At 34.6% G+C, this 21,824-nt stretch overlaps 1 protein-coding gene and 1 pseudogene across 2 annotated transcripts in view; both read left to right on the top strand.

Moving 5' to 3' along the window:
• The window catches only part of BIRC6 (baculoviral IAP repeat containing 6), a 137,555-nt gene that overhangs the window by 17,864 nt on the left and 97,867 nt on the right, over window positions 1-21,824 (top strand). Inside the window, exons 12-23 of the mRNA XM_082745293.1 lie at window positions 1,464-1,595; window positions 2,414-2,629; window positions 3,704-3,887; window positions 4,525-4,680; window positions 7,490-7,623; window positions 8,280-8,433; window positions 10,137-10,253; window positions 12,448-12,602; window positions 13,111-13,237; window positions 15,387-15,497; window positions 17,328-17,461; window positions 19,639-19,766. Coding sequence (XP_082601419.1) covers window positions 1,464-1,595; window positions 2,414-2,629; window positions 3,704-3,887; window positions 4,525-4,680; window positions 7,490-7,623; window positions 8,280-8,433; window positions 10,137-10,253; window positions 12,448-12,602; window positions 13,111-13,237; window positions 15,387-15,497; window positions 17,328-17,461; window positions 19,639-19,766 — 1,748 coding nt within the window. The remainder of the gene's footprint in view (window positions 1-1,463; window positions 1,596-2,413; window positions 2,630-3,703; window positions 3,888-4,524; window positions 4,681-7,489; window positions 7,624-8,279; window positions 8,434-10,136; window positions 10,254-12,447; window positions 12,603-13,110; window positions 13,238-15,386; window positions 15,498-17,327; window positions 17,462-19,638; window positions 19,767-21,824) is intronic.
• Window positions 5,721-7,250, top strand: LOC309871144 (large ribosomal subunit protein uL4 pseudogene; annotated as a pseudogene). Its single transcript has one exon. The product of its transcript is annotated as a large ribosomal subunit protein uL4 pseudogene (transcript).

Consider the following 21,824-nt stretch of genomic DNA (forward strand, 5'->3'; position numbering starts at 1 on the left):
TGCTGATTAAGATTGTGGTTTGAAATTAATTAAAAAAAATATTTATTGTTGGGGCGCCTGGGTGGCTCAGTCGGTTAAAGCCTCTGCCTTGGGCTCGGGTCGTGGTCCCAGGGTCCTGGGATCGAGCCCTGCATCGGACTGTCTGCTCCGCGGAGAGCCTGCTTCCTCCTCTCTCTCTCTCTGCCTGCCTCTCTGCCTACTTGTGATCTCTGTCTGTCAAATAAATAAATAAAAAATACTAAAAAAAAATTTTTTTTTTTATTGTAATTGTCACGTTCTATCTTTGAGCCTTTAGGACAGTTTTCTGAAAATACTATTTTATAGTAGCTGTTATACACACATATGTTGATCATCTAATAAATGTGTATGCTGTTTCTATTTTAGGATACATTTTTCTTCATATATGGGGATTACAGCCCAGTGAATATTTCTTTATAGTAGTTAGTTTTTTTCTTTATGTTAGTTAATTTTTTTCCTGATAACAAAAACAGCTATCAAAAATAGAAATTAAGGAAATGTTCTCTGAAGAAGTAGGTTTATTACGTTCTTAACTAAAGTATTCATTTATAATTATGGCTATCACTTTTTAGTGACTTTCTATTTAGAATAATGTTCTGCCTTACATGGAGATGTGGTTAAGTCATTCAATGGATTTTTAAGGTCTTTTGTGCAGACATTTTTGTCTTTGTTTTGATTCATTGCTACTAACTAGTAGTTGCCAGGGATTAGGGACTGGGCCCATGGGATAGGAGGGATATGGGTGGGCTATTTAAAAGGACATCATGAGAGATCCTAGTGATGATGGTACTATCGTGGCAGATCATGTGTCCGCACATATGTAGAACTAGTACACAAACACAGACATAAACTCGAGTAGAAGTGAAGAGAAATCTGAATAAAATTGGTGAATTTTATAATGTCAGTACTCTGTTGCAGTATTATTACAGCTTTACAAATTGTTATCATTGGAGGAAATTGGGTAAAGTGTCTAAGAGAGTTCTCTTATTTCTTAGATCTATATATCTACAGTTAACTGGATAAAATTTTAATTAATAAAGAACAAAGACATTTTAAAAAATTTACTAATCTTAAGGGAGATTGCCATAAAAATAAAACTGAGAATATTGTGTAATAAAAATATTTTCCCCATATATTTAAGAACACTTACTTTCCTCCAGAAAGTATCTATCCTTCTCATTAATTGCTTACATAAAGAAAGTTTTCCACTTACTTCCCTTTTCCCATGGATGAGGAATTAAATCTTAATTATAACATGGACAGATCATTTGGGATTTGAAATGACTTATCAGCAATACAGTTAAAACTAAATCAGGGAATAATTTATTCCATCAGTTGGATGGATAAAATCTGTGAGGTATATAATTACTTTGTTGTTTTAAACGCTGTTAGCTTAATTTAGGTTAAAAAGTTAGATTAATTTTCCTTTTTTTATTTTTTTAAAGCAACTTAACCTACTAAAAGCTAAACAGAAAGCTTTGGTGGAACAGATGGAAAAAGAAAAAATACAAAGTAACAAGGGATCATCATACAAACTTCTGGTAGAGCAAGCAAAACTAAAGCAGGCTACCTCAAAGGTATGATCTTTGCTTTTTAATGTAATTATTTTGGGATGATCACTTTCCTTTCTAATATTTCAATTTAGTTAAATATTTTTAATAATAATTAAGAAACTTAAGGTTTTGTTATTCTGCCTATCAATGAAAAAATCTATTCTAAACCTTTTTTTTTTTTTTTGAGGGAAGATAGCTTTTAACTCAAGGAAATATATGATAAATGTGGACTTACATTATGTTTCCAAAGTGCTCTCTTTAAAGTGGATTGTGTGCCAGTAAATTAAAAATAAAAGATTCAAGGAAATGTACAGTTTTCTTAATGTGTTCTTAAGTGAAAATTAAATCCATTGATTTGTAAATAAAATTTTAAAATACAATGTAACATATTTTTTAATTTGGGGGAATAACACATGTAGCAACTAGTTTTATTTATTGTGTTTCTATAAATATGAGGTTATATTTATTCCATCAGATTTTGAGATAACTTGAGTTAATACTCTATACTTAAAGTTGTGTTACATAGGTTTCTTTATCCATCCACTTTTTATGAATTGTGTTTATTCAAGATGTTAGATTTGACCTAATGCAGCTTTTATATAGAATGTCACTTTTCTGAAATTCTGTTATAAGTCCAGTACCTTACTCTAACCAGGACTTTAGGCATATTGGTCATTATAGCTTTTAATAATCTTATGTTGAATCTATGGTTTATCTAAAATTTTATTCCTTAGAAGTTGTGAATTTCCTGAGTGAATATTTTCATTCCATTAATAAATATATACTGGAAGAATTTTCATTTGGCAAACACTGATTTAAATACTGTAAATTTTTCTGTGTAGCACTTCAAGGATTTAATTAGGTTACGTCGGACAGCAGAATGGTCCCGTTCTAATTTAGACACAGAAGTTACAACAACAAAAGAAAGTCCAGAGATAGAACCACTTCCGTTTACCCTGGCTCATGAACGTTGTATTTCAGTAGTGCAGAAACTTACTCTGTTTCTCCTCTCCATGGATTTTACCTGTCATGCAGATCTCTTACTGTTTGTTTGTAAGGTAAGTAAACTAATAGGCATAATTTATAGTTACAGACTGAGAGGGTAAGAAAAAGAAAGAATGCATTCTTTAATTGGTTATGATTAAGAGTAATAATAGTGCTTTTATTGGTTTTCCTTTATGTAAGTCAGATTTTTAAAATTATGCCTTGAAAGGCTTAAAAAATATTTTGTCACACTTCTTAGGAGATGTGATTTATATTATAACCTAGTTAAAACTAAGTTAATGTAGATTTGAAATGTATATAAGGTGGGTATGTCTATCTGAAAGCTCCTTTTTTTTCTCTTAATTAAAATAGGAAGTATACAAATAAGTTTCAAATTATGGTAATGAAAGTGTTTTAATACCCTGAAGGCTTTTTTGGAGCATATTTATTGTTTTTTAAAAAATAATTTTTAGGGGCGCCTGGGTGGCTCAGTGGATTAAGCCGCTGCCTTCGGCTTGGGTCATGATCTCGGGGTCCTGGGATCGAGTCTGGCTCTCTGCTCGGCAGGGAGCCTGCTTCCCCCTCTGTCTCTGCCTACCTCTCTGCCTACTTGTGATCTCGCTCTCTGTCAAATAAAAAATAAATAAAATCTTTAAAAAAAAATAATTTTTAACTATTCCACCAAGAAGGGTTTTTTTGGTTTTTTTTTTTGTTCATTTTGTTCATTTGTTTTTAATGACTTTTCCTTCTTTGAGAGAGAGACACACACACTCAGGAGCTCTCACATACGTTGTGGGGAGGGGCAGAGGGAGAGAAGCTCAAGCAGATTCCCCCCTGAACATGGATCCTGAAGCAGGCTGCTCTCAGAGCCCAGACTCATGAGACTGGGACCTGAGTGGAAATCACAAGTCAGACATTTAACCGACTGAATCACCCAGGCACCCCACTATTCCACAATTTTTAATGAGATTTTAATATTTGATCATGAAAATACATTTCTTTGTATTCCCTCTCAAGCAATTATTATTTTTTTTCAAGCAATTATTTTGATGCCAGAAATGTATCTCATCATTGAAAAGTATTATTCCAACAGTTTGGTTTTGGAGAAAACATATGTAATTGCTGTAATTTCATAAAATGTATTGCAGGTTCTTGCACGTATTGCAAATGCCACGAGGCCGACTATACATCTGTGTGAGATTGTCAATGAACCTCAGCTGGAAAGACTACTATTACTTTTGGTTGGAACTGACTTCAATAGAGGAGATATATCTTGGGGTGGTGCTTGGGCTCAGTATTCCTTAACGTGTATGCTACAGGATATATTAGCAGGTTTGTCCGGATTTTTAAAGGATATATCCAAATTAGCTTGTCATAGCTTGAGTAAGTAACATTTAAAAGGAACTATAACCTCCGAAGTGAAAAGGTCTATTTAATGTTAACTGCCTTAGCAATTACTTAGAATTACTTTTGTATTTAACTATGTTGACAGTTGCATAAATGTTAAGTCTTTGTGGAGGAGTTAGGTTGTTAAAGCACAGTAATATTATAGCTAGTTGGTTTCATTATTAATATCAATAATGGGTTGCTTATCAGTACTTTATGTGGCCTTGAGGGCTCTACGTGCCTTAGGTTTTTCATCTGTAAAATAAGGACAATAAGAGTACCTTCCTTCTAAAGTTGTTTGGAGTAAGCGAGTTAGTGTATGTAAAGTAATTACAGTAACTGCTGTTCATATTACACATTTTCTATAAGCATGATATTACTTGTCTTTAATATTTAAAGATCATGCAGTGGGTCCTAGCATTTCCTTAGGTAGGTGGGGAATATTTTGCCTCAGACTCTTTTTTATAGTTGGTAGCACATACATGCCATCATTCTCTAAACTGGAGGAAAAATATGTTGTCATGTGTTTTGGAGGTCTGTTAGTAACTTACTCAGACAGCTATGACTCTTTTCTTTCCTACAGGGGAATTGCTGGCCCCAGTAGCTGCAGAAGCCATGGAGGAGGGAGCAGTGAGCGATGACGTCGCTGCAACAGCTGGGGACTCTGATGACTCCCTACAGCAGTCTTCCGTTCAGTTGCTGGAAACTATAGATGAACCTTTGACACATGATATAACGGGTACGTTCCTTAAATTGTGTTTTATTTAAGATAGTCTGAGTGTGTTGTTGTTTTTTAATAAAAATATATTTCAAAATTAAGAATTTTAGTGAAGTAGATAATTTTCACAGTTCTGTCTTAGGGCTTTGGCCTTAGTAACCAGATTGGTTAAATATGATAAATACATTTCAGTTAGATTCTCTGAATGAATTCTTGTTATAATAAAACACTGTCCTTTCATAATGTCCTAATTATTTTGATATGCTCTGATTTGGCTATGTTCAAGAAAATCTAGAAAACAGTTAAAGATACTCATTGGTGAAGATAGCAAGGTTAAAGGCTCTTACTCTTTAAGATCCAGCCTTTCTGGTGTTTTTCTTTGTTTTCTGTCTTTTTAAAAACTGTATGTGTATCTTAGCATATGCAATCTTTGCTCCCTTTTTCTTGAAGAGAGTGTTTTAGTTACTGCTGTGTGTGTTGCTGGGGCTGTGCTTATTTCATCCATTGGTCACTTCTCAGTCTTAACGTTCTCTCATAATTTTATCCTTTTTATGTGATATTCCCTTTATCTGAAATAGATTTCCTTCTCTTATTTGCAAGATGAACTCCTTATCTGTGATTCACAGAAAGCTTGCCCTCTGCAGTAAGCTTTTTCCACCACCACCAGCAGCAGTGTTGAGACTGCCTTTGGTGCTGCCTTCTACTCTAGATGGTTTCTGATAGCACTCATCATGCTGTATAGTTGATTTAATTTCTATAGTGTATCCTCACTCTGGACTTAGATTAACTTATTGGAGAGCAGAAATTTGGTTTATTAATCTTCACATACTCATACCCTAGTACAGGCTGGCATATGCTAGGTGTTCTATAAATATATGTTGAATAAGGGGTGAGAAGGATGGGAAAGTAAGGTTTATTTAAGGCATAGAACTTTAGTTATGAACTTTGAGACATCTCTGAGAGCAAAAGAATTTCTAATTCAGAAAAGAAAAATAAGGTGATTAGCAGCTTTTCCTATAGGAACTACCAGGTTTAGAGCGTGATTGTCTCCTACCCCTATGATGGCGTGTGCTCATCACTGATATCAGCGTACTCTGAAAAAGGGGAATCATCTGGCAAGAATGTTACTTTGCCTTCTGTGTTCAAGGCTCCCATTTGACCTGCTCTTGTGAACTTTGTTCATACCAGCTTGCGCAAAAACAGCACACAGCTGTTAGTGAATTAACAAGTCATAAACCAGTGCTGAGTCTTGGGATACTGGCAGAGTTCAAGGTAGTGGGACTCACTGTTCTGCCAAGGGTGCTTTTAGAAGTATGTGTTGTGGGGCATGCATGTTTGCACCAGACAAAATCTGGTGCCGTTGGCATCGCAGAGTGAACATGACACGGAAATGATATGCCATTTGCTCTGCCCAGGCTGCCTTGGCCTTACCAGCACTGGTCATTTCTAAAAGTCATGGTATTGAGGAAGTTCCTGAACTTCCTTTGGTGTTTGTAGATAAAGTTGGTGGCTTCAAGAGGACCAAGGAGTTTATATTGCTTAAAAAACTTAAAGCCTAGAATGGTATCGGAAAAGTCTATGATACTCTTAGTGAATGAGAGCTGGCAAGAGTAAAATGAGAAACCATCGTTGTATCCAGCATAGGGGATCTGCATCATCTATAATGAGGACACTGGTATCATCATGGCCTTCAGAACCATCTCTGGAATTACTTTACTTAATGTAGGCAAATTGAACATTTTGAAACTTGCCCCTGATGGGCATGTGTGATGTTTCTGCATTTGGACTGAAAGTACTCTGCAAGTAGACCATCTCTATGGCACTTGGCACAAGACTGCCTCCTTCAAGAGGAATTACAACCTTCCCATGCACAAGATGCTTAATACACTACTTAGCAGAACCTTGAAAGGCCCAGAGATCCAAAGAGCCCTCTGAGCACCGTGCCAGGGGATTCATTGCAGAGTCCTGAAGAAGAATCCACTGAAGAGCCCAAGAATCCTGTTGAAGCTAAACCCCTGTGCAAAGATCATGTGCCAGAACACCATTCCTTGCTAGGCTAAGAGTCATAAGTTCTGGGTGGATAAGGTGGCAACAGACTCAGAAGCCAAGTCAGATGGGAAGAGGGTTCCAGGTAAGAAGCCTGTGAAGGGGAAGAAGGGAAAGAAAGCTGTTAGTGTGAAGGGTGTGAAGAAGCAGAAGAAACCTTTTGCAGAAAAAAACAAAAACAAAAATGCTGCAGCTACCAAGAAGCCAGCAGCTGCGAAGAAATCTGCAGAAAAGAAACCTACCATAGAAGAAAAGCCTGCTGTATAAAAACTGAAATTTGTTTTTTGTATAATTGTCAAATCATTTTGGATAGCTAATTTTGAATAAAGATGATCAAAGGCAAGAAAAAAAAAGGTGAATAATAGTCATATGACTTAAATTCTTTTTGCTTTTCCCTTTAATATTGGGTATCATTTTCTGATTGTGGATGTAATGCAGTGCTTTACATATTGGAGGCAGTAAAATGAGTAATGTTCATTCTAGCAGTGGGTAATGTTTATTTTCAGTAACAAAGTTTATGCAGCCTAATTCATTAAGAGCTAATTCCATGGTCTTTTTCCCAGAGAAATCAAATATTACTGCATGGTGTTTTTCTTTTATGTTCCAGAGTGATACATTTGTATACTTACTGATGTTTAATTGTCAACTATAAAAATTAAGAGATTTTTAAAGCAATAGAAATATGTCACATACAAGTAAAATAACTTTTTCTATAAATAAAAGCAATATATTGGTTATATTTCATGTTGCATACTCTCTCAAAATCATTTTCAATTATTTGAAGGTGCACCTCCTCTTTCTTCTTTGGAAAAAGATAAAGAAATTGATCTTGAGCTACTTCAAGATCTAATGGAAGTTGACATTGATCCTTTAGATATTGATTTGGAAAAGGATCCCCTTGCAGCCAAAGTTTTTAAGGTATGATTCTCTGTTCTTTGCAATTAAAATATTTCATTTTATACTTTTGGCTTAATCACTTAAAACCAAGTACACATATTTATCATGAAATGCAATCCATTATTGAGTGTTCTCAAAATTTCATTATTCTGCTATAGGCCCTTTGGTAATTTTTTTATAATACCAATAGAATAGTATAAGGAAAAATTGTACCCTTTTATTAATGTTGCCACTATTATTGTCTTATATATTAGTAAGAACCAGTAATAGGCATGGGGAAATTTAGTTATAGGTTACTAAATTGCAAGCAGCATTTAAGCCCCTCTAAGGCCAATTTATTTCAGATTCTACTTCTGTATTAGCTTCAGTGTTTTCTGAAAGAGATATACCCCTAATATTTTATATTGCTGCTTTTTGTGTAAGAGATTTTTCTTAAAGGATGCTGATTTTATCTCTCAGGTTCTAAATAAATAAGGTATTTTAAAAGTTTGGTATAAAATGAAGAGAATATTACTGTTCTATTCCAATAGATCATTAAGATCGTATGTACGTTTTAGTGATTTAAAGGGTAGGGAGAATGTTTATTTTGTAGCCCTATTTGCGTTTAGAAAGTGTAAATAATGTCACTCTTGGTGAAGAGGTAAAATTAACCACCATTTTTTTTCCACTCTTTTAAGCCAATAAGCAGTACATGGTATGACTATTGGGGTGCTGATTATGGCACCTACAATTATAACCCTTACATTGGAGGTCTTGGAATTCCTGTAGCAAAGCCACCTGCAAACACAGAGAAGAATGGATCACAGACAGTTAGTGTTTCAGTATCTCAGGGTAAGTGTGTTAAATTTTAAGTCATGCTACTGTTCTTCTTGTTCTTCTTCGTCATCTTTTTTTAGAGATTTTATTTATTTATTTGACAGAGATCGTATGTAGGGAGAGAGGCAGGCAAAGAGAGAGGGGGAAGTAGGCTCCCTGCTCAATCAGAGCCCAAGTATCTGGGGTTTCGATCCCAGGACCCTGAGATCATGACCTGAGCCAAAGGCAGAGGCTTAACCCATTGAGACACCCAGGCACCTCAGGAAGCACATTCTTCCAGAATTAGGAAATTAACATTAGTACCATAACACTTACACTTCATTCAGGTTTCAGCAGTTGTGTTTAAATAAAGTCTTTTATGCAAAGGCATTGAAAGCAAAATGATGCCTTGCATTTAATTGTCATAGATCTTCAGTCTCATTCAGCCTGCTGCATTTCAGAGTTCATTTTCATGGCCTTAATGCTTTTGAAGATTCCAGGCCAGTTATTTTGTAAAATGTCCCTCAAAATTTGTGGTTGTGTTGTATTTCCTCATGATTAGATTGTGGTCATGTATCGTTACCAAAAGTATTTGAAGTGTAATGCTCAGGTTTTCTTAATGCATTCTGTTAGTTGGTTTATAATTTAAATTTGTTCCCTGATCAGTGATTTGAAGTTTAATTACTTGATTTAGGGAGATTTGTGCCGGTCTTCTCCATTGTAAAGTTATTCTTTTCCCCTCGGTAAAGAACTTTTATGGATGTGGATGAATGATACTTGGAAACTTTTTTTTTTTTTAATTAGTCTATTCATTGATTCTAAGTACATCCATGGTTTCCTGTTTTATTCAGTGGGTCATAATCTGTTATTTATTTTGCTTAGTTTTTATAAAAGTAAAATACAACGTAAAATACACCATTTTAACCATTTTTAAGTATACAGTTCCATGACATTAAGTACAATCACAGTGTTTTCATTTTTTGTTTTGATGTTCTGGTTGTCCCAGATTTGACCAGTGGGATGTATCTTTCTTTGCTTATCTGTCTCTCCTCTTTCTTTGAGCACTTCCTTGTTTTCTGGCACAAAAAGATGCCCCAGGCTCATCATTTCCTTTTCCTTCCCCAGACTGGGAATTAACTACTTCAGCAAGGAGAAGGTTTTTCAAAACCTTTTAATGGAAGAATGTGATTAAGAAACCAAAATTTGGGTGCTAGGTATACATACTATTTTGGTGGCTGTTTCTCTGCCCTCTTGGTGGACAGATCTAGGGAACATGTGTGTTTACACACATTTGCATCTATATTTCTGTATCTGCCTTTTTATCTAGAATGCTTTGAGTTCATGTCATATATTTGACTAATCTAACTCTATAAGCTTCATTTTACTTTTTTACTTTTTAAAAAATTTTTATTCATATTCCAGTTAGTTAACATACAGTGTAATATTACCTAGACTTCATTTTAACCTACTCCCTTTCCATATTTGTATCTCTTTTCTCTGACTTTGAGGAACCTGGTTCTCATTATCCTTAACTTACTTCATTTCATTATCATTACTTCATTTAGCCTCCTTTGCACAGATGTTGTACCTGCTGTGGCTGATACTCTCTGACAGGTTTTCTAACATGAGGACACACTCTTTACCCTATTTTGCATTTGGATGTCAAAATTTTATTGTAGGAAGTAGGCCATGAGTAACAATTAGCAAATAGCTCTATTTCTTTGAATTGCTTTTTGTAGCCCTAGATGCTCGCCTTGAAGTTGGACTTGAACAGCAAGCAGAACTTATGTTGAAAATGATGTCTACCCTGGAAGCAGATTCCATTTTACAAGCATTAACAAATACATCTCCTACCTGTAAGTGCAAATCACCATTCTTAGAGTATTGCCATGAATCATTTATCTCTTAATTTTTAAGTGCATTCAGCAAGGACAGATTTTTAAATTCCATGTATGGTGTGAGTCTGAGTGGGCTACGTATATAGCACTTCTCCCTCACCTAGTTAGTAGCAAGTTGAGAAATAAGACAAAGTATTAATTAATAAATTGGGAAAGTGGAGGGGGAACAAAATACCTCCATGTAGTAGTATGCTTACATTCAGTCCAAAAACCTGAATGTTGTCTTTGTTATTTGTTGTGAGGTTAATGAGTTGTCTGCTTAGCTAGCAGTTAGCCTGGGAGTTCATTGCATTATATCCGCATTTATGATAAAGTGGGATTTTACATACAATAATTGCTCCTTTTCTGGGAGAGAGACATTTCAAGACCCCCAATGGATGCCTGAAATCACAGATAGCACTGACACCTATATATACCATATTTTTTTCTCTATATACATACCTGTGATAAAGTTTGATTTATAAATTAGGCACAGTAAGAAATAAACAACAATTATAAAATAATTATAATCATATATGGTAGTAAAGATGTGAATGTGGTCTTTCTCAAAATCACCTTTCTGGTGGTGATATTTGATGATTAAAAGCCTGCATGATGGAGTGATGATGGAGGTGTTGTGATGGGGTGTTAGGCTACTCTTGACCTGACTGCAATGCCTGCTGATAACAGAAACCAGAAACCATGGAGAGCGGAACCCCAGATAAGGGGGCACTACTGCCGTGGCATCTTTATCGTCCTCAAAGACTAGAATGGAAGAGATATCTATGGGCCTTATGGAACTGCTGAACTGAGAGGATTTACTACCTAATCATGTACATCAAAGGAAGGCAAATGTTTTAATAAAGAACCAGATAGTAAATATTTTAGGCTTTCTCAGCTATACAGTATATGTTGTAACTACACAACTCTGACTTTGTAGCAATGAAGTAGCCATACTCCATATCTAAACCAGTGGGCCTGCCTGATACAGAAGCTGTGAGGCAGGCAGGCGGCCTGCCTGTTTTGATCATTAGGCAGTCGTTTGCTGAAGAAGAGCACTAGACTGGGGTAGATCGCCTCCTATCAGTGAAGATAGATAGCAGCCAGTCTCACAAAGAAAATTGAGGAGCTGTGCTAAGGAGATAGTGGTGTTTTTATTTTTCTTAGGCCTACAAATTATTGATCTTCTCTGGAGCATGGTGAGTAAAAGGGTAGATGTACTAGTTAAAACCGTGGAAGAGCATCATGTTCTTCCCCTGTGAAAGGGAGTTCATGCTGCATTAGAGAAATTTGGGTTTGTAGACATTTCTGTGTCAAATTGAGTTCTTTCACTTTGTGGTTATCATTTATTTCTTACCTTAGGCAGTGTATAGAAAAGTGAAAAACTGAAGAAAAGGTCTAGTGTTCTATTATCCTGGTATTGGTACACTAGTATTATTGTATCTTATCTCTTATATATGGAGGGATCTCTTTTGTTGGGCCAGCCTCTCCACAGCCACAAGCAACTCAGTACTGACCTAAGTAGTCCTTTTCTTTGATAGACATTTCTTGTTAAAACAACTTATTAGAAGATGATTTTGTAATTTTTATGTTTCTCTTCATATTATGTCTTTTGATTATTGTCCTGTTCGGAACTGTGTCCCCCTTTTAATATAATAACTCTTAAATATATGAAAAACCTCTCAGAGCTCATATAGTTCTCTCCTCCCCATGAATGTATATTCATTTATTAGTTTGGTGTGTAACTTGGACATCAGAATTTTTTAATGCTTCCCAGATAATTTTAATGTATAATTAAAGTTAAGAATCAATGAACTTGAGTCTAAATTATTCTAAAACTACTTCCATAAGAAGTAGTCAAAATTTTATTTTTCTTCCTTTTCCTAATTTATTAATTAGAAAAACATAGAAAATAAAAATTGCTAGAGAGTAAGGTTTTGTTCCTTTGATGGACCAATGCTGTGAATTGGGGAACTTCTCTCATTGGTGATTATCTTTTTGACTTTTGGGTAATGTTGTAAAAACAAATTTTCAAATAATATAATCATCAACCATTCTTAGGAATGCAATTAAAAAGTTTTTTTAAGATTTTCACTTACCTGTACATACTAATAGCTAGTGAGCATTTCTCCTGATACTTTGTGATAAAATCATAATTGTGTTTAATTTTCAGTATCACAGTCTCCCACTGGAACAGATGATTCACTTCTAGGGGGTTTACAAGCAGCGAACCAATCCAACCAGCTTATTATACAGTTATCATCTGTCCCAATGTTAAATGTTTGTTTCAACAAACTTTTTTCCATGCTTCAAGTCCATCATGTGCAGGTATGACTTCAGGAGAAATGGTGTATCTTTACACGTTATTGCCAGCCTAGTAAAAGATGAAAATAACTGGGGAGATCTTTCTCAACCTGACAGGGATGATTTATTCATTATCTCAGATGGAAAAATATTGGATATCCTTTGGGTAACCACAGATCCTCAGTGATAGGTTATTTATAATTTCTATGATTTTTAAGATTTATTACTGTAGTTCCAGTTATATGTTTTACATACACCAGTATTTAAAGATTTGAATCACTTATTTTAATTTAGAAAACTATATGTATTAGGTAAGTTATAAATTTTAATTAAGTTTGAATTTTGTTTCATCAAGAATTTTAAGATATGTTTGCTTGCCAACTGACTTGAAGTAACTGGAGGAAATATTTAATAGAAAAATTAATTACTCAAAGGGATTCGTTCGTAAGATTTTTGTTTAAATAGTATTTCATTTATAATGGGTATTTTTGGTCCCCCCCCCCCCCCCCTGTCAATTTTTATTCTTTTTCAGTTGGAATCACTTCTCCAGTTGTGGCTCACATTGAGCCTGAATTCTAGTTCATCTGGAAACAAAGAAAATGGAGCAGACATTTTTTTATATAATGCTAATCGAGTACCTGTCATTTCATTAAATCAGGGTAAGATTTATTAGAAGGAAAATTATTAACATAGCATAAATAAACCTAAAAGGCAACAGTTAGGTTAATATTACCTAATCTTTGTCATTTGGTTTATAATGTGTTTTAGTGGGAAAAAAACTTTTTTTTTATACATTGACTTAATAATTTTCAGGAAAGAGAACAAAAAACCTTTTCTCTGGTTTGTATTATTTTGTGCCCATGTGTAACTAAAATTTGCAGTGTTAATCTTTGTATTTCCAGAAAATACCATCTTGTTCATGATCTGTTCTTTTGGCACTGGTATTTCACAAAAATGTGAATCAGCCCCAAGAGAATTGATAACTTGGAGAAGGATGTCCCATTTCCTGTGGAAATTGTATTAGTTAGCTTTTGGGGTTTTCTTGTTTTTGTTTTTGACAAATCCAAGAGTGAAAATAATGGGAGTAAAATAATATCCTTTTTCAGAAATAGAATTAGCCTTTCGTTCTGGCTGCAGAAATCTCTTTTTGATACATTTTAAGAAAAGTATAAGCGATCATCTGTTTCTGGTGCTTTCTCCCTTTCAGGGGTGCATTCTGTATTTTGCATGGCTCTCGTAGCCTTGTCTTTCATCCCAGTGACAGCCCCACTGGCTCACACTGTCCCACTTATATCTGTGTTGTCTTGGCAAGAGCCAGCCCTGGTAATTAATGGGTTTTTCTCTCTTCCACTCACTAATAATAATAATAAACTGTGCTCCCATTGTTATTTTCAACTTTGTTATTGTGAAAATGTTACACATAAACAAGAGTTGATGAGTAAAAAGGTAAATAACTGTTCATTATTGTCGTTAGATACTTGGCTCATATTCAAATTTCCAGTTGCCTCAACTGTTACAAAATTTTTAAAATTTCAAATGGGATTCATATAAGATCCATGTATTTTAATTTTTTCTTTAATCCCTCTTAATGTGTATAGGTTCCCTTCATGTCTTTTTTATCCCCTTAACAAAGCCATTTATCAAAAATTTGGTCTTTGTCTTTCAGGATTTCCAGGGTCCTAATTTTTAGTGATTGTATCTTCATGATATTCTATCGATTTTCTATAAATTGGAAGTTAGACCTGGAGCTTAATCTGATTTTTTTTTTAAAGGCAGTTTCCTAGGTTGCCTCTCTTTTTACATTTTTAAGACAGTGATGCTCATGCCATTAATAACTCATCAGAGGCTTCAAAATGGTAGTCTAATTCTATCACTTTATTTTAGTTGAAATACTTCCGTAAAGAGTAAATCCCTTTCATAGGCTATTCTGTCACCCTCTCTTGGTAGTTTGTATGATAGAGAAAGGGGAAATGCCAGATTTTTTTTTTTTTTAATTTTTAAATTGAATTGGTTCACAAGCAGTCTACATGCATGATCATTTAATTTCTTTAATAAATATCTGTATAAGTTTATGGTTTAAAAAATTTTTTTTGTTTTAGTTATAATTGTGCTTATTGATGCTGAAATTTTGCCATTTGTGGCCAGTGAGGTGCTCCTTTATTAATTGTTGTTGTCTTTATATACATACTATGCTTTTGTCAGCTTTCAGTGTGATAAATATTCTAGTCTTTGTGTATTTCAGCCTGAAATCTGGAGTCAGCCATTTTTGAAGGGGGTTTTTAGAGCAGAATCTGGGCTGTATTATGTTCGTGCATTTTGAATAACTTCTTTGGCTTCTCCAGCTGCCATAAGCACTTTGGACTCAGGCCTTGCAAGTAACCTAATTATTCTAGTTTGTGCTTTTGTTGCAAAGTTGCGTTGGTTTTCAGTGGTGTTACCTCATTCTTGTTTTTCCAGTCCGCTCTACTCTTTTCAGGTTTTGGTCTTGAGGAATCTGAAGATTTTTAGTAAAGTAATCTATGTTGTGGTAGAGGTGCCTGTAGTTTGAAAAGGACAACACTTTATAGTGATAACAGTTTATATGTTGTGGGCTGAGCTTTAAACTTAGCCATAAAATATTATTAACTCTTAATTTTTAGAGATATTTAATGGGGAATTCTTTTCATTTCAATGTTTTGAGGACACTGGGTAGTGAATTGATTGAAAGAAACTGTCATAATTTTACATTTGCTTGTTTTATTTTTAATTCTTAATAAATGTATGATTTTCCTTAATTAAAAGTTCTTCCCCTTTTTCTTTTCTCTCTAGCCTCAATAACCAGCTTTCTCACTGTGTTAGCTTGGTATCCCAACACTTTGCTCCGGACTTGGTGCCTTGTGCTTCACAGTCTAACACTTATGACAAATATGCAGCTTAACCGTAAGTGCAGACATTTATTCCTTTAAGCCTTGGACCTATACCTCTTTATTCTTACTCTCAGATTCTTAAGATTTTTCCAGGAAGTGATGCAGTTATGAGAAGATGAAGTTCCTTATTTGACTATACCTCTCCTGATTTTGTTCTTATGTATCTTAGGCTTTGTTCTTACTTTGATAATATACTCTCATCTACCAGCATGAGTTCTAGCATGGTTTTGCTTTCTAAAAGCTTACTACTTATTAAAATGAAACTGATTGCTTTTAGAGTACAAAAATCAAATGTTTACTGTTTTATGTTATTTTTTTAAGTAGCTTTATGCTTAAAAAATGATTTATTATATTAAGAACATGCATGATTAGTTTACCCCATCTAAAAGCTCTATTCATAGAATATAATTGCTTTTTCTCAGATTGTGGTAATAGGTTTTCTGCTTTCCTTACTCCACCCCATTTTCTTCATTATAATTAAGATAGTAGAATAATTTCTGCATCTTTTTGGCTAGAACTTTTAGTGCTTTTAAAGGCTTTATGTATCCCGAAGTCATGAAGATAATCCTACATTATCTTCTATAGTGCCTATTAGTTTTATTTTTCACATTTAGTTTTGGGTTTTATTTGGGATTCTTGAGACTGTTGTGAGGTAGGGATAAAAGTTAACAGTAGACAGTAAAGACTAGCCCTTTATGAATTGAAATCATTCTGTCTATACATTATGATAAGAGGTGGGTAAATTTCATCCCCATTCTGTTTGGGATGAATTTCATTAAATAGAAAGCTCTGTCACATTGATAAAATGTGTCAGTTTAAATCACTGTTTAGCATCAAAGTGCTACTCCTTTTTTTTTTTTTAGTCTGGAATCTGTTCTCCAAATATGGGATCAGAAACATCAGTGTCTCATCATATTAAAGATAGATTTAACTCAAAGGATATTTTATTCCGTTCAGAAAACTGGTGTTTTAACGTGTGTATCATTTAACAGTGTACAGCCATTATACTTCTGACGTGCAAAAGTGAGTTGTTGTTGCCTGGATTTATCTTAGAAAGCAGCGTTGAGATTTACCCAAAAAGGGGGCTCCTGGGTGGCTCAGTCATTAAGTGTCTGCCTTCAGCTTAGGTCATGATCTCAGGGTCCTGAGATCAAGCCCTGCATGTGGCTCCTACTCAGCGGAAAGCCTGCTTCTCCTTACCCCACTCCCCCTGCTTGTGTTCCCTCTTTCACTTTGTCTCAGTCAAATAAATAAATAAAATCTTTTAAAAATCATTAAAAAAAAAAAGAATTACTCAATAAGTAGACCCCTATTTTTGAAAGAGGGAAATAATTACCAAGAACAGGCTCATCAAAAGGTCTGTATTTAATTACTTGTTTTCCACTTGACTGTATACTAAATAAGATGCACATTAAACCAGCTATTTTTTAATAGATAAGAGAAGGAAGATGGATGAAAATAGGGAATGAGTCCAACTTAGTCAATACAGTAGAAAATCAGACCCTTTTAATAAACTAACTCCCAGGGTGCCTGGGTGGCTCAGTCTGTTAGGCGTCTGCTTTTGGCTCCAGTCATGAGCCCTTGCATCCCTTGCATCTGGCTCACTGCTCGGCAGGGAGTCTGCTTCTTCCTCTCCCGCTTGCCTTTTTGGTGTTCAGGGTCCTCTCTCTGACTGTCTGAAATAAATGAATAAGATCTTAAAAACAAAACAAAACAAAACCCTAATTTCCAGGAATTTGTGAGTTTTCCTTGAAACCAAAAGAGACTTTATATACTCTATTTCTTTCGCTTAAGGGTCCATTTGTAAAAGGCTTTTTTTTTTTTTTTTTTTTATGTTTTATAGCGGGTTCAAGCAATGCCATCACAACTCAGGAGAGTACTGCTCATCTGCTGGTTTCAGATCCAAACTTGATTCATGTCTTGGTGAAATTTCTTTCTGGCACCAGTCCACATGGAACAAATCAACACAGTCCGCAGGTACGATGACTTTTGAAAACTAGTGATAGGCCCAGATTATTCAATAAACACTTTCGTAAAGAAAAACTTAATGTACCTAATATATAAAATTTTTATTGCTAAGGTATTGTTAGTATTTTATGTATTAATATAAAATGTTTTGTATAATATATAATAGCTATATTGAAACTGAAGCATAGGAGGTAGTATATTTTCTTTTGAATTTTTACTGGATTTTTATGTAGGTATGTATTTTTGGCATTAATTTTGGATGATTTAAGAAACATTATGAAAAAATACCTGAAAAGGAAGCATTTCAGAAATTTTAGAATGAATAAAGGTTTTACAAATAATGTACCATTTTAATGACCTCTATGTCAAGATTGGTAATTTACCTAACTTAGTTATTTTGAAATATTAAATATATTGTTGAACGAAAAAATAACAAGAAGTATTGCTCAGAACTTCCAAACATTTTTAGTCTTACTATAAGCTTCATTTATATCAGTTAATGTCTTGCTACACTGTACTGTTTGTAAAATATTTCTACTTCATTTTATTTCTTTTTATGTAAAATATGTATTTTGTGTTGATGGTGTCTTTTCAGTGCAGGTATGCAACATAACTGTCTTTTTAAACTTACCTTCTTAAATTCTTCTCTGGATTTGCCATTAGACAAATGCTCATTTAGCTATGTGATAGTACCATCCTTTCTAATGTTTCATTTATTCAGCAAGCTTTTAAGAGGCTTCTGTGTGCTGGGTCCAGGTATTGTTCTAGATGCTGGTGATATAAGTCATACCAAACCAAGTCTCTAACTTCTTACAGCTTAAATTCTGTTGGATATGTTTAGTCAGTACTCTCATACTACATACACTTTTCATTTTGCAGATCGCAATAAAACAAATGACACAAGGATGACAATAAGAGCAGAAACTATTATAGTTAGGTGGGGCCAGAATGTTGGTGGAAGCAGAGGCCTGTTATCAAGGGATTATTGTATATAGAGATATATGAATTTGGAATGTGAAGATTCCTGGGATCGTTGATTGTAATAACTTCATTATTTTACATTTAAGAAATGATGTGTTATCTGCATTGTCTACAATTACACAACTTACTAGCAGTAGATCTAGGTATTGGAGAGAATGCTATTGTATAAAATAGAGTTGTTTTCTTCCCACTTTTGTTTTTTTAAAGGCAGAGTAGGGGTGCCTGGGTGGCTCAGTGGGTTAAAGCCTCTGCCTTCTGCCTTCAGCTCGGGGTCATGATCCCAGAGTCCTGGGATAGAGCCCCATATGGGGCTCTCTGCTCAGCAGGGAGCCTGCTTCCTCCTCTCTCTCTGCCTGCTTCTCTGCCTACTTGTGATCTCTGTCTGTCAAATAAATAAATAAAATCTTTAAAAAAAAAAAAGGCAGAGTAAAGTTACTGAAAATCAGACTTTCCACTGATCTCTTCATTGTATGCAGGAAGTTTGGTTAAGCATGCTATGATTTATGTGCTCAGTATTAGAAATTAAGTTTGTCTAACTTCAAAACAGTTTCAAGAATTATATTACATTTTATTTTACCAGAACTACTGTTGGTTTTTATGAGCATAGCAAATAGGGATAAAATAAAATCACATGGAGAGGTGTTATAAAACGCTCGAAGACATACCTCATGTTACTTAGTGTGGTTCTCATCATTTCTTTCATTGATGAGACAGAAGTTTGGGAAAGCATTTTTGAATTGGTACAGGTTTGTTTTTACCTTTAGAGCTTTTTCTTTCTGCTTTTGTTTTTTTCTTTCATGGTAGTGTTAGAAGCATGACCATTTATGGATCACTTAACCTCTTTGAGTGCTTCTGTTTTGAAATGGATGATAAGGGTGTTTGTGAAAATCAGTGCAAAAGTTCTTTGTACTTTTAAAAGCATTATGAAGGCATTTCTTGTGTAATTCGGGTGTTTTTTTCTGTTTTGAGTTCTATAAACCTGTAAGTTCTAAACCATAATGATAAAGTTATTGATACTAGAATTTATGATTTTCAGTTTAAATATGTTCAGACCTAAAAAATTAATTGGTTTTCTGCTATCACTGTTTATATTTTTGTTCTTTATATGAAAAGTTAAAGGAGTATAGTGCTTGATTTCACACTTGATAACATTTATAGAATTATTCATTAAAAATTATAAGTAAAACATTTTCCATTCTCTTCAGGTTGGTCCAACAGCTACACAGGCTATGCAAGAATTTCTTACCCGGTTACAAGTGCATCTTTCTTCAACATGTCCTCAAATATTCAGTGAATTTTTGCTCAAGCTAATTCATATACTTTCAACAGAAAGGTAAATTTCAATGGATATTTAGATCCTGATATAGAAGTAATATGTGATCCTTAGATAAACTCTCCCTTACCATTTGTTGTTGGGTGTGTCTGGAACAGATAATGAGGAGTATAGTAGGGATTAAGGGGGAAGGGCTAACGGTTTATCCATTTCTCTCCTGACTGTTTTCATTCCATTTTATTATGGCTCTCTCGGATTCCTGAACTCTATGAAAGATATACAGTGCATCAAATCTCTACTTGCTTTTAATGATTTTGTAGATTACTGAAATTTACTTGAAGCTGTTTAAATTGTTCTAGAATACAGAGAGAGTATTAAAGCTACCAAGGATTTTACTTGAAACCAGTATTAAGAAAACCTGAAAAAAATAGCTTAAAAAAGAAAATTACAGGGATGTTTATGTGGCTCTGTCAGTTAAGTGTCTGCCTTTGGTTTAGGTCATTATCCTGGGGTCCTGGGATTCAGCCCCACACTGGGCTCCCTGCTCAGTGGGTGTCTGCTTCTCCCCCCACCCATACTCTGTCTCTCAAATAAATAAATAAAATTTTTAAGAAGAAGATAATTACATACCAGTCTCATAGAAAAATCCTAAATAAATTTATTAACAAAATCATGCAATATGTTAGAAGAATAAATTGTGACCATGAGTGGTTAAAAACCATAATACATACCACATTAGTGAATCATTATCTTTATACTGTAAGACATTTCATAAAATCAACATTACTTTCTGATGAAAATTTTTTTTTAGAAAGAGAGCACGAGCACATGGGGTTGGGGCAGGTGGGAGGGGCAGAGGGGGAGAGCGAATTCAAATAGACTTCTTGCCCAGCACTGAGCTCCGCACAGGCCTGATCTCACTTCTCTGAGACCATGACCTGAGCCAAAATAAAAATTCAGATGCTTAACCAGGTGAGCCATCCAGGATCCCCATATTTTCTGTTTCTTGTGAAAGTCTCTAGTTCCTGATAAATTAGCTAAGAGCTTTTAGGTAACTTAATTACATGACTGAAACGAAATACCCAGTCTTATTATAAAAAGGGCATTCAGTTTTATCAATAAGTGTTTTGCAGATACTTTCTATCAATCTGTGGATTGTATTTTCATTTGAACAGTATCCTTGAAAAAACAAGTTCTCTATTTTGATGAAGTCTTACTTGTTTGTCAACCTTTTCCTTTATATATATTTTTGTGTGATTAAGAAAAAATCTTTGCCCAATCCAAGGTCAGTACAATACAAATGATCTGATACAGTTTTCTTCTAGGAATTTTATAGTTTTAGTTCTTAGATTTAAGTTTATGTTGCATTTGGGTTGAAGTTTATTATTTTGCCTGTGGATATCCAATTGTTCCTATGATGTTTATTTTAAAGACTGCCTTTTTTTTTTTTTAAGATTTTATTTTATTGGACAGACAGAGATCACAAGTAGGCAGAGAGTCAGGCAGAGAGAGAGAGAGGAGGAAGCAGGCTCTCCGCCAAGCGGAGAGTCCAACGTGAGGCTCGATCCCAGGATTCTGGGATCATGACCTGAGCTGAAGGCAGAGGCTTTTAACCCACTGAGCCACCCAGGCGCCCCAAGACTGCTTTTTTCATTGAATTCTTTTTGTATGCATTTTAAAAATCAGTTGACTGTATTTGATTTGTACTGTTTCTGGACTTTATTCTGTAGAACTGATGTTTGTGTCTATACTTTTCCAGTATCTTATTGCCTTGGTACCGCCATAGTTTCTTGAAATCTGGTAGTGCAGATTTTCCAACTTTGTTCTTTTTTCAGAATTGTTTTGGCTGTTCTAGTTCCTTTGCTTTTCCACATAAATTTTAGAATACATTTATTGATTCTTGTCTGCATTGCCCAAAATAAAACAAAATGAAAAACTTCTGGGCTTTGATTGAGAATCCATTGATCTACAGATCAGTGTAGGAAAAATTACATAGCCTCTTTGGATTTTTCTTTATATACAGTCATATGGTCAGTGAATGAAAAAACAGTCTCATTTCTTCCTTTCCAATGTGTTTGCTTAGCCCCTAAGCCCTGCCCTGCCTCCTCTCTTAAGTAC

This window comes from Mustela nivalis (assembly GCF_964662115.1).
Source record: "Mustela nivalis genome assembly, chromosome: 8".
In the NCBI taxonomy this organism is placed as follows: domain Eukaryota; kingdom Metazoa; phylum Chordata; class Mammalia; order Carnivora; family Mustelidae; genus Mustela; species Mustela nivalis.